Source organism: Aquarana catesbeiana, linkage group LG03 (genome assembly GCF_042186555.1).
Source record: "Aquarana catesbeiana isolate 2022-GZ linkage group LG03, ASM4218655v1, whole genome shotgun sequence".
Classification (NCBI taxonomy): domain Eukaryota; kingdom Metazoa; phylum Chordata; class Amphibia; order Anura; family Ranidae; genus Aquarana; species Aquarana catesbeiana.
Genome location: NC_133326.1, coordinates 565947730 through 565960983, shown reverse-complemented (window position 1 = coordinate 565960983; position 13254 = coordinate 565947730). Strand labels below are relative to the sequence as shown.

The 13254-nt window shown below is 41.4% G+C and overlaps 1 protein-coding gene across 11 annotated transcripts in view; it reads left to right on the top strand.

The window, feature by feature from the left end:
- Positions 1 to 13254, top strand: part of DGKI (diacylglycerol kinase iota) — a 466380-nt gene that overhangs the window by 434928 nt on the left and 18198 nt on the right. For all 11 annotated transcript variants that reach the window (XM_073621819.1, XM_073621822.1, XM_073621821.1 and 8 more), the window contains one exon: positions 9985 to 10105. In XM_073621819.1, coding sequence (XP_073477920.1) covers positions 9985 to 10105 — 121 coding nt within the window. The remainder of the gene's footprint in view (positions 1 to 9984; positions 10106 to 13254) is intronic.

Sequence of the window (13254 nt, the reverse complement as noted above, 5' to 3'; positions counted from 1 at the left end):
GTTACAGTTAGCAATCCTGTCATTCCAAGAATAGAACTTTTTTTTGAAACCGTTAAATCGATGGGTTTATGATTTACTGCTGTTCAGGGACTTTTGGCTTCAGAAAAATGGCAGCCTACAACAAGAAGAAACAGGAGCAATGCTGGAGGCAATTTACAGCACACACTCATTTTGGTAGCATAATTATTAATGTGGAATGTTTGTTTCTTGCTAAAGAACATTATTTTTTATCAAGTTATGGGTAAAGTTCTGCTTTAGTTGGCATTAAAAAGAGAGTGTGGTCTTCCATGTCAATGAAAGAGTTAATCCAACCTGTTTTCACATAACTTCCCCATATTGTGTCTGCTGGTGGCTTGTCTGGGGCCCGCAGAGTTTGGAATTCAAGGCCATGGATGGGGGGGGGGCGGATTGGCACCAGGGAGGCTGCAGATGGGGGATCTAAAAGTTAATGCAGACATGGGAGGTCTGTTATGAGAATGTTTTGCACATAGAAAAAAAAAAGGATATTCATGGCAATAAAAAGTATCAAAATCAAAACAAGTGTAATTTCATTTGTACAGAGTTTGCTGAGAAAATGATCCAGTGGTATTACAATGTTACACCACGCTGGTTTTCTGCAGCTGCAGGCACATCATAGCAGTACAACACACTTTATGTTCAACTCTCAAATATAATTATTGCAGTGGTTTGAAGACATTGTTTTTCTTTTTTTTCCCCCCCACAAAAATCATTATTTAACCATTAAAAGCCTCTGTTTCTTATCGCTAATTTGTCCTCTAAAGCAGTATTTCATCTGCACTGCTAACGGCTTCTTCTTTTGAATGATAGACATCTTGTGGAAGCTTAACAGTTAAAGCTGGCACCGGGCACACAAACATTTGTTTAAATCTTCCTATTTAGTTTCCATTTCATTGGGGCGTGGTGCCTTGCTCCCCATATCCTTAGCTGACACTATACAAATCCATTTATTTAAATATATTCCTCAATATTCGCAAAGGGTATACATTTCACTTTGTGTGCACCAAATGCCTTTGAAAACCTAGACACTACCTTGTAAAAGTAGTGGGGACATCATTACTGTTCTGTGGGAGGGGCCCAGCAGCTGCACTAACTACAGGCTGCCTGCAGAAAATGACAGGAGGGGCGGAGACAAGACCAGTCCACCTGCACAAGGAAAGAGAGCAGCAGTGACTGGTCTTTATTACAGGAAACTCCTGCACAGAGGGAAAGTTTCACACTGGGTAACTGTATAGATCTGGATGAAATACACAAGGCCAAAATTCTAAGTAAAAATACTTATGTCTCTAGTATTTAGACACTATTAACTATTAAACTATTTAGCCTTGAACTGAGTGGGGAAAGGTTTGAACCCTAGTCAGCACTGTTATTGCTGACTGTATTCCTATTTTGGAGGATTTTCCAGTTTTCGTTTCTTCATGGGTGTCAGACCAAGCAGGAAGAAAGAGAAGAGACGAGAAAATCTCTATTTCCTGTCTCATGGGTATTATTATATTATTATTATACAGGATTTATATAACGCTGTCAACAGTTTGCGCAGCGCTTAACAAAATGAAGGCAGACATTACAGTTACATTACAATTTGGTACAAGAGGAATCAGAGGGTCCTGCTTGCTAGAGCTTACAATCTAGGAGGGAGGGTCAATTGATACAAAAGGTAATAGCTGTGGGGGATGAGCTGATGGAGGAAGTAAAACAGTGTATTAGTTAGAAGCAGGATAGGCTTCTTTAAAGAGAAGGGTTTTCAGGGATCGTCTAAAGATGGATAGATTAGGGGACAGTTGGACAGATTGGGGTAGGGAGTTCCAAAGGATGGGAGAAGCTCTGGAGAAAACCTGTAGGAGAGCATGGTAGGAGATGACAAGGGAGCTAGAGAGCAGGAGGTCTTGGGAGGACTGAAGAGAGCGGCTTGGTTGGTATTTTGAGACTAGGTTAGTGATGTAGCTGGGGGCAGAGTTGTGGACCGCTTTGTAAATTATTGTTAGTACTTGACATTATTATTATATTATATATAATATAATCTTTTATATAATATAAAATATATTATATTATTATTAATTATTGTTAGGTATCAAACAGAGCAGGACATGAGGCTAAACCCCCCACAACAGGTAGTACACTGACAGCAAATAAAACATCTAGGTGAGTGAGGAAAGTTTAGAACCTCTGTTCTAAATCAGGCTGCTGAAATAGAAAAAAAATGGCTACTAGAATAAATACTAAAAAAGTAAGTACTAAAACACATTAAGAGACCAAGTTGCTAAACTAAAACTAACTGGCTCCTTAAAAAACAAAAAAACTGAGACCATGCTGCTGAAATAAAGCCACTAAACTTCTTGCCATTCACGTAATAAATATGTGGCAAATAGAGTGGGCTTTACTCCCACATGCTGCACATACAGTATTTGTCTAAGAGCAGCATAAGTTTCAGTGCTGAGAGTGCACTCACTGCGTGCACCCAGCACAGAAGCTGAGCTGGGATAGAATAGACTATCTAGCTACCAAAAGTTTTAGGGCCCACTGCATTACACTAAAGCGATCGTTGCAATATGCCAATGCATGTACATTAACCACTTACAGACCGGAAGATCCTCCCTATTAATGACCAGGCCATTTTTTGCGATACGGCACTGCATCACTTTAACCGACAATTGCGCGGCCGTGTGACGTTGTACCCAAACAAAATTGATGTCCTTTTTTTCCCCACACATAGAGCTTTCTTTTGGTGGTATTTGATCACCTCTGCAGTTTTAATTTTTTGCGCTATAAACAAAATAAGAGCAACAATTTTGAAAAAAAAAAAACAATATTTTTCACTTTTTGCTATAATAAATATCCCCCCCCCCCCCCAAAAAAAAAAAAAAAAAAAATTTCTTCTTTAGTTTAGGCCAATATGTATTCTTCTACATATTTTTGGTAAAAAAAAATGCAATAGGCGTATATTGATTGGCTTGCACAAAAGTTATAGCTTCTGCAAAATAGGGGATAGATTTATGGCATTATTTTTTTTTTTTTTTACTAGTAATGGCGGTGATCTGCAATTTTTAGCGAGACTGTGACATTGCAGCGGACAGATCGGACACATTTGACACTTTTTTGGGACCATTGACATTTATACAGCGCTCAGTGCTATAAAAATGCACTGATTACTGTGTAAATGTCACTGGCAGGGAAGGGGGTTAACACTAGGGGGCGATCAAGGGGTTAAATGTGTTCCCTGGGAGGTGTTTCTAACTGTGGGGGGGGGACTGACTGGAGGAAGAGAGAGATCGCTGTTCCTAATCACTAGGAACAGCAGATCTGTCTCTCCGCCCCTGTCAGAACGGGGATCTGTCTGTTTACATTGACAGATCCCTTCTTTGCGGGGGGCCGGCGGACATCGTGGCCGCTGGCAACGCTCATCGGGTCCCTCACAGTTCAGCGGGCCTGCTATGGCTCTTAAAGGAGCCGATGTACAGCTACGGCGATTTGCGGGAAGGAGCCAACCTGCCACCGTATAATGACGGCGGCTGGTCGGCAAGTGGTTGATGCACATTTTTACACACACCAAGTCGCGCTTCGTTAAAGAAGCCTATTCATTATGAATGGGTTGCCATTGCAACACAATGGACAAAAAAAAAATGCAAGACCTTTTTTTCAAAATCCAGGCATGTGCGTTGTGGTGTAGTATAAGAAATGTAACGCATAATGTGTATATTCATAATATAAGGAGAATCACAACATTGTAATTCTATCCAGAAAACATTAGTGAATCATGGAAATAATAATCATAAAGTCCATGAGTGAATAAATAAGTGAAAAAATACCATGTCCAACTGCATAAAAATATGGATGTAATCCACACGGAAGATGATATTCCAAGAGTTAATAAAGGGTTGTATAAATCCGTGAAAAGAAAACACATCAGCCAAACAGGGACATCATGGAAAAGATGGTATATATAGACTCTTACCAGATCCTATGGACTCCCTTGTCAGCGACAGGAAGTCAAGAAAGCGATGTGCCACCCAGGGTATGAGATAGGATATCCCAGCAGTTGAACCCTCCGGGCTGGACTCTGTGTAGATCTCCAGAAGTCCCCAGGTAGGTCCTTGTAGTGGATGTCCGGAAGATGAAATATCCCTCATAAGACTGGAGTGAACATTTACTCTCTTTCAGATGATATGTGGAAAGAAATAACGCCTCCACATGGTGCAGATAAAAGGGGGGTGTTTTTTTATTGCTAAAAAACTTTACAATAAAAACGTGATCACAATGACATAAAAAAGAGCATGGGCAACATGAAGGAAGGTAAATCGGCTCCACGCGTTTCAACCAAAAGGTCTTCTACTGGGGCATAAACCTTCCACTCCAGGTTGCCGATATTTATAGATAAAATAACTACTAAAGACCAATTGTAATGCAATAAAATCGAGCAGTTTTATGTGCGTTGTGGTGCGCTGCAGTCTACTGTACGTTAAGGTGGCATTCACAAGTAAAGCCACTGCAGGGCTCCACACAGAGCAGGTATTGGCATTGGCATTGGCATGCATCGTGGCAATGCCCATGTGTGAATGAGCCTCCAGGGTCACATTATTCAGACAATTCTACTGCTGGCGAAACATCACCATCACCAGTAGCAGAATCCTAGAGAAGATGTTTTCTTCACTTCATTGAAGGTCCTGAATTCTGCAAGTTGACATTACTGACATGACTGCTTGTGTAACTAAAGCTGGGTACACACACACAATTACAAATCTCTGCATCATGACAAGCAATATTGATGCAGGTATCTGTTCCACTGAGACATTGTTTTCTGACAGGGGCAGGGCCCTTGATAAGGCAGTACAACTGGTCCTGTTGTACTGGGCCCAGGCTAAACAGGGGGGCCCGGGGCAGCTTTATTGTTCATTTCTGCTTAAATAAATATGTTGATTTTACTAGAACACACCCCCACTCCTACTTATTTACAAGTGCTTAAGTTACATTTCCCCTGGCCGAATCACGTCAACAAAGAGGCCAGGGGGTGGGAGAAGAGGAGGGACTTTTTTCAGGGCAAGCCAGGGCCGCTGTTCTGCTGCACCTCGGGTTAAGGCGGCGTTGGTGGGGCCCGTCAGGAAGGCTATACAGGCCTCATGATTTCTAACAGCAGCCCTGGACTGGTTATCAGACTGGCATCTTTTGAGCAGACAGCAGTACACACAGACTGAATGTTGGCCAGTTCCTGCTGAACTGGCTAATTTTCGGCCTGTGTGTACCAGGTTTTAGTCTATGTGAAAGCTGCACATAGGAATATTTTATTTTACCATGATGAATACAATATTTTAAGACAGGGTGTTCACCTTAAGTTTTTAGAAGTTCCTAATTGTGATGACGGACAAAAAAAAGTAGCTGCAGAAGCGGAGACGGATACTGACAATTTCAGCTCAGAAAATGATTCTGATTAAATGTCCATTGAAACTTAGTCCCACTCTCTTCTTAACACTTCCCCCATCTTCAATTATTTTCATGAGAATGGGGTTTTTATTTTTATTTAATACTGTGGAGAGGAAATATGAAAAATTGTTACTTTTGGTTTTGAAAATTGTTTTGTGGAGGCTTTTTGGCTGTTCCACATAAACTAGTAAGCAGTTCAGGAGATTGTTGCTCCCTTTGTTACAAATAAATATTATAAAAAAGTAAATTCTGTTTGTGATAATTGTTTGGATACACTATATTTTTAATATGCTAGTTGTGATAATTTTATGCCAAGTCAAATTGTCCATAGTCATATTTTATGTTCCTAAAGTAACAGAATCACTTTCACTCTTAAAAAGACAAAAAAAGTACTAATGTAGGATTTTCTTAAATTTTTCTCAAAATTTCAGTTGTTTTCCCCAAAAAGACGGAATAAAAAAGTTTTTTTCCCCAGCTTCAAAATTTCCGGAAATTTTACATCTCTAGTGTGTACCCCACTTTAGTGTGCATAAACTGAAAAACTTTAGGGACTATACATTCATTGCCACCAATCCTGTGTATTTTATTACACCCATGTGCTAAAAGCCCTTAGTGTGAAAACAAAGTGTCACATGATGTCAATTGCTGATGCTTCAATGCTTCACAGGGTCCCGTCTTTAAAAGTTTGACTATTTTTGCACAAATCATGATCACCAGTGTAAAATCAACCTAAACCATTCATCCAACAACCATCATGATTGCATTCGTTGCTCTATGGAAAAAAAATATGGTCAAAAAAGCAAAAAACACTTGATGTAACCAAGCATTTTAGCATACAGTATTCATGTTTCATTTTGGGCTAACTGTAGAGGTGTGTCATTTGCTTGCATACCTGTTGCCTTAATGGTGTCCCATTTTCTCATCTCAGAAGGTAGGGAGGTAAGCTTTATAACCTTTCTTCTTTGGGTAGGCCAACTTTTAAGGAGAATAAGCTGAATAATTCTATGGGTCATTGTAAGGTGATTTGACTGTCTGGCACTTACAGTAGAAAACCCCTTTAATTGGAACCCTGTTGAACTGTATACCCATTTTTCTAGCTATGCATTTTGCTAAATGGTGTTTCTTTACAGACAGGGTCTGGCTTCTATAATTGTGACTTCCATTCAGACGGCTCTGTCAATTTTATACTTAACCATTATCACCATTGTAATTCCAACTATTATCACGTCCGTTTGAGGTTTCCACATCCTTTGTACTTGTCTGCTCCTCTTTCTTAATATTCCCTGATTGATGAACATCAATTCTTTCCCTCTTAGTCCTTCCTGTACGCCGGATCATTATCCATTCAGAGCTTACAGCTCAGGGACTTGTCAAAGAGCGTACAATGGGCCTTCTGTCTGTCTGCTGTCAGATTCCTCTGTTACAAACCAGAGCAAGCGCCGCTCTTGGCCTATAATAGCACAGGTGTACGTGCACAGTTTTCCTGCAACTAAGCGGCCTTGACTGCTAAAATGTCATCTAATCAGCAACAGATACATTTTTTAAGCTATTCAATGAAGGTTATTCCTGATTATCTCTAAAAATTAACACAAGCAGATATAAGTGTAGAAATTGCCATGGCTGACTTCTCCTTTTGAAAATGCTAGTTGCTTAGCTGTCCAGTAGCTTCAATACTTTGTAAATCACTGACCTGGAACGTCACTATAACTTGTTGCATGACTAAGATAGTACAGACCAAAAGTTAGCCAGGTAACTAGCGTTTTCAAAAATTTAGCAATGGCAGCCTACAAATTTCTCTATAGGTTCTGGCCAGCTCCTATTATAATAACAAGCAAGCACTCCAATAAAGATTTTTTTATTCTTTATTACATCAAATGGCTACAAATTGGCTTGACAGGTACGCTGATGCATTTCAGGCTGATGCGTTGCCCTACTCAGGCAGTCCGGAATGGCTGAAACGTGTCAGCATACCTGTCAAGCTGTTTTGTAGCTATTTGATGTAATAAAGGATACCAAGGATCTTTTTTTACTAGAGTACTAGCTTATGTTTATAATAATTGTTACTGCAGTGGTGTGCAGAGGCCAAGGCTGAGAGTGAAGCTTCCTTTCTTTGCATTCTGACTAGCTCCTGGTTGTGCAACACATTGCACTCTACCTCAGGCCTATTCATTCCTATCGGTGGGTCATACTCCGCTGGGTTACTAGAAGATTGCATGTATATGACTCTCCTATAGCAATAATTGAAGCCACATGCATAGAAGCAATAGAAGCTGGCCACGATGTTGCCCCTGCAATTGCTGGGCAGCACTGGACATGAGCACACAGTGAAAAATGTGCAATTAGGGAAAAAGGTAAGTATTTTACCAGGTGGGCTGGGAGGTTTACTTTAAGGACAGCTGTAATGGCAATGTACTAGAACTAAAGTCATTCTTTTCATTTAAGAGAATGCTTGTGTTCAGGTACATTCATAAATAAAAAAGTCTCTTACAGCAAAGTTGAAGTAAAATTGTGTTACCTATTTAGTGCTGCAGTCCATTTTTAGGTCTCTCTTAAAGTAGAACTATAGGCAAACTTCTTTTTTTTTCCATTTTGGATAGAGTAAAGGAGGGTTATAACCCTGTTATGGTTTATTTTTGCCATCTTTGTCCCATTAGGGAGATTCACCTTTGCTTCCTGTCCCATAGCCAAAGCTGGAAGTGAGAGGAAATGCCTGCAAATGAAAGGACTCTCTTGGACCCCCACCCGGTTACCAAAACTAGTGTTCCCATTGGAAGATTTCCACTCTATTACTTTCCTGGGGACAACCCAAAATTTGGGATTTTAGTTTATTTCACTTTCAATGATAGAGGTACACAGGAAAAATAGAGAGGGTGAAACTGGCAGGTGTTCTAATCCATCTGCACTCTATCCAAATCCCCCCAAAAAGTTTTGCCTTTAGTTATACTTTAATGGTTTAAAGTTTAATCTGCTTATATTTCCTTCCCTGCTCATTCCCCCTCAACATACTACTGACATTTTAAAATAAAATAAACCTTTCCATTTTCATTGCATACCTTATTTTGGACCCATGATGTCATCACTGGATCTCTGTGCGTGTCTTTGCAATGCAGGCAGATTATGGCTGGTGGGAGAGTCTGTACATAACTACCCAAAAACATCACAGCACCCTGTACTCCCCTCAAGAGACCCCAGCACTGTTGTAGGCGGAGGGCTGACATTTTGAATGAGTTATGTAAAAATCAAACTACCTTAATGGGTGGGTGTCAGTCTGAAGGAGTGGGCGTTTCTAGGCATGTGCATTTGCATTCACACCGCCCTAGGTAATGCCCACATATGATGCTGTGCCTCTATGAATTAAAGTGGATGTAAACCCAATGTCATCCTTTTTAAACTACTGCCATAGGGGTTATCTATAAGGATATACTGCATGTACCTTTACCTGTCAAATGTCTCCCCTCTGTCTGTTATGAGACCCGCAAAACTGCAGATTCTGTGGGTGGGTCTGTTGTCTGGAGCTCAGTGGGTGGAGTCGTGATGTCAGTAGACTCCCCGCCCACCTCTACACTCCCCTTGTCAATATGCATTTTCTCCTGTGTATTTCTAACACTGAACTTCTGCTATGATCTCTAACATCCAGTGAAAAGACAGGAAAGTAATCACATGACTTCAGCATGCCAAATCATGCTGAGGTGTGGAACAACCAATCCTTGCAGAGCTGCTGAAGAAAGGAGTGGGGGAGGGAATTAAAAAATAATGCATGTGTCTTAGGCTAGCTAGTGTATGAGATGTAAATCACCTGTCACTCACAGCAAGGGGGAGGATTTGACAAAGTTTTTCTCTGTTTGTCAAGTTTTATCTCACTGAACAATAAAAGAGGTTTGCTCAGAGCTGGATTAACTCTTTGTGGCGAGACTGGGCTCAAATGATAGGAAATCTTATACTCTACATTATGGCATAAAAAAAAAAAATTCGGGTTTACATCCATTTTAAAGAACTGACATCCAATAAAAGAAAGCTTCAGCCATCAAATGAGGCAGGATCGGACTTGCTGCAGCTTCTAATGCACACTGTGAAAAGCTCACAGTGTGTAGTGAAATAGAGTAAGACATTTCAGTACAGAAGAGGAATCTCAATAACTGAGTACAACTGAAGTTAAAGCTGGGTTTAGCTTAAAGAACATTAGTGGGTTCTGGATAGAACATCTGTTGGGTTTTTACCGCTGTGTCTCATAAGATTTCCCTTCACCTCCAGTTTTGGTGATTGGGGGTTGGAGGGACAGAAAGTAATGAAAAATCTTCCCAAAAGGAACAGAAATAGCAACAAATATACTGCAAAACCTCCTCAAATTTTTATTGTTGTCAGGGACATCCTGTCTCAGTGACCCCTATCCCCTCCAATTTATGTCCTGTGAGTGGAGGCACAAAACAATAAAAATTTAGTGAAATTATAACTTTACCCCATACTACCCAAAATTAAAAAGAAAAAGTCTAAGTTGGAGTTGGGTTCTAATTGTAGTTGAAGTTTAAAATGCCCTTTCTTTTCTGTCTTCAGGTGACCGAATTCTGCAAGAACGGAGCAAGCCTAAGAATACAGGGTCCAGAGCAGTGCTCTCTACTCCACCTGGCTGCAAGAGACGGACATACTGAGATAGTCACATATATCCTGGATAATGGTGAGTATTATTGGATCACACTGGAGAAGCCATAAGCAGGGCTTGTATGTCTAGGTCTAGGTGCTGGAGCTCCAATACGAGTAAAAGTTACACATTCCAGAAGTGTTCCAATGTGCAGTCACACTGAATCTAAAGCACTGTGTGCCTTTCTTATAATAAGAAGGCAAGGCTGGAGGGTAAGTTAATTTCCAATTATCAGTGGTGGTGTGTGCACATTGGAACACTACTGGGAAGATCTTTATTTAAAGTGGTTGTAAACCGCTGGGTGCCTTTTTTTTATTCTGACCTGCAAGGACCTGCAAGGTAAAGCCATAATGTGCTAGTATGCATCGCATAGCATACTAGCATCGCATAATGTGCTAGTATGCATCGCATACTAGCACATTATGTGGAATGTACCTGAAAATGAAGCATTCCAGCAATGCGCTGTCATCACCTGGACATTACTTCCTATCTTCACCCGTCTTCATTCTGGGTCCGCGGACTCCAGCTGCGTGACTGGCTGGAGCCGCAATGATGTCACTCCCATGTGCTAATGACGTCATCGGCTACATATATAGTAAATATCTCCTAAACAGTACACGTTTAGGAGATATTTACTGCACCTATAGGTACAGTGAGGGAAAAAAGTATTTGATCCCCTGCTGATTTTGTGCGTTTGCCCACTGACAAAGAAATTATCAGTGTATAATTTTAATGGTAGGTTTATTTTAACAGTGAGAGACAACAACAGTGAGAATAACAACAAAAAATCCAGAAAACCGCATTTCAAAAAAGTTATAAATTGATTTGCATTTTAATGAGTAAAATAAGTATTTGACCCCTTCGCAAAACATTATGTAGTACTTGGTGGCAATACACTCGTTGGCAATCACAGAGGTCAGACATTTCTTGTAGTTGACCACCAGGTTTGCATACATCTCAAGAGGGATTTTGTCCTACTCCTCTTTGCAGATCCTGTCCAAGTCATTAAGGTTTTCGAGGCTGACATTTGGTAACTCAAACCTTCAGCTCCTTCTACATATTTTCTATGGCATTAAGGTCTGGAGACAGGCTAGGCCACTCCAGGACCTTAATGTGCTTCTTTTTGAGCCACTCCTTTGTTGCCTTGGCCATGTGTTTTGGGTCATTGTCATGCTGGAATACCCATTTTCAATGCCCTGGCTGAGGGAAGGGTGTTCTCACCCAAGATTTGACGGTACATGGCCCGTCCATTGTCCCTTTGATGCGGTGAAGTTGTCCTATCCCCTTTAGCAGAAAAATACCCCAAAGCGGAAAGTTTCCACCTCCATGTTTGATGGTAGGGTGGTATTCTTGGGGTCATAGGCAGCATTCCTCCTACTCCACACACGGCGGGTTGAGTGGATGCCAAAGAGCTAAATTTTGGGTCCCATCTGACCACAACAATTTCACCCAGTTCTCCTTGGAATCATTCAGATGTTCATTAGCAAACTTTAGACGGGTCTGTACATGTGCTTTCTTGAGCAGGGGGACATTGCGGCTGCTGCAGGATTTCAGTCCTTCTCGGCGTAGTGTGTTACCATTTGTTTTCTTGGTGACTATGGTCCCAGCTGCCATGAGATCATTGACTTGTATTGGTAAACATAGCTCCCCAGCTCCCTCCTTAAAATTACATAAAAAAGGGCAAAGTGTAGTAGTTTTAAGCAAGTAAAAAGCAAGTCAAATGTAAGCAGCCTTTTATGTCTTTAGTCATACTGGAAGGAGAATAATCACATAGAGAAAGAGATTGGGTATGGGTGGAGTAGGAGTTGAATAGCTAAAGAGGAGTGGCGTGGATGGTGGAAGTGGACTAGAATATGATTGATCCACACAGGATAAAAGCGGGCTGTAACTTCAGAGGAAGGGAGAGTGGTTATGAATGGAAGAGTTGAATAACAAGAGAGGAGGTAGGACATGTATATATTTTGAGAGAGAATGGTTATAGAGGGAGAAAGTAGGTGTAAGTGGAAGAGGAAAAGGGCATGAATAGAATCAGAGAAGCAGGGCTTTTTTTCAGGGGGAACGTGGGGGAATGCAGTTCCAGCACCTCCAGCGCTAAATTTATGCTTTTTGCTGCTAACAAATTCTATACAAATTACTTAGTGCCACAGAATGATACTTGGTTCTGTATTATCTAAAAGGGGTGGTACTGGGAGGTGGATAGGGGGTGGAACTAAGGGACGGTGCTCGGAGGTGGGTAGGGGGCGGAGACAAGGGGTGACTTAGAAGGGGGGAGTTCCTACACCTATTCTCTGAGAAAAAAAGCCCTGCAGAGAAGTATGACCTTTAGAGAGAAGGAAAGTGGGCACATATGGATGTGGAGGAAAATGGCTAGAGAGGATTGAGCATGGATGTGGAATAGAATATGATTGGTCCACACAGGATGAAAATAGAGGACTATGACCACAGAGGGAAGAAGAGTGCATTTGATTGGAGGTTGAGAATGACTTGATAGTAGAGGGTATGGGTAGAAGCACAGAGCCACAAGGGAGAAGGAGCCACAGTGAAGAAGAGATGGAGTGAGCATGAGAGGGCACAGCCTGGAGCACAGAGCTGGAGGGAGAGGGAACCAGAGGGAAGAAGTGGCAAAGTGAAGATGAGAGTGTACAGTCTGCAGCGCAGAGCAGGGTAAGAAGGACAGCCAGAGAATGGGATGGAGGAACCATCAAGATAAGAGTAGAGAGGATGGAGTAGAATACTAGGTTCTTTGAGTCGCTACCTCACTGATTCCTCTACAGCCTACTCACTAATGACCTACTAACTGCTAAAACCAATGGCCATTACTCCACACTCATACTCTTAGACCTTTCTGATGCCCTTGACACAGTTGACCACCTGCTCCTTCTCAATAAACACCACTCACTTGGCCTATGTGACTCTGCTCTTTCCTGGTTCTACTCTTACCCATCTCAGCGCACTTTCAGTGTCACATACAACACCATCTCCTCCTCCACCTATTCTCTCTCTACACCTCTTCCCTGGGCCAGTTGATAACCTCCTATGACTTCCAGTACCACTTCTATGCCAATGACACCCAGATCTATCTCTCTACTCCCCAGCTCACACAATCAGTCTCCTCATACATCACAAATTTAATGAGTGACATATCAGTATGGATGTCACACCACTTCCTCAAACTCAATCTTTCT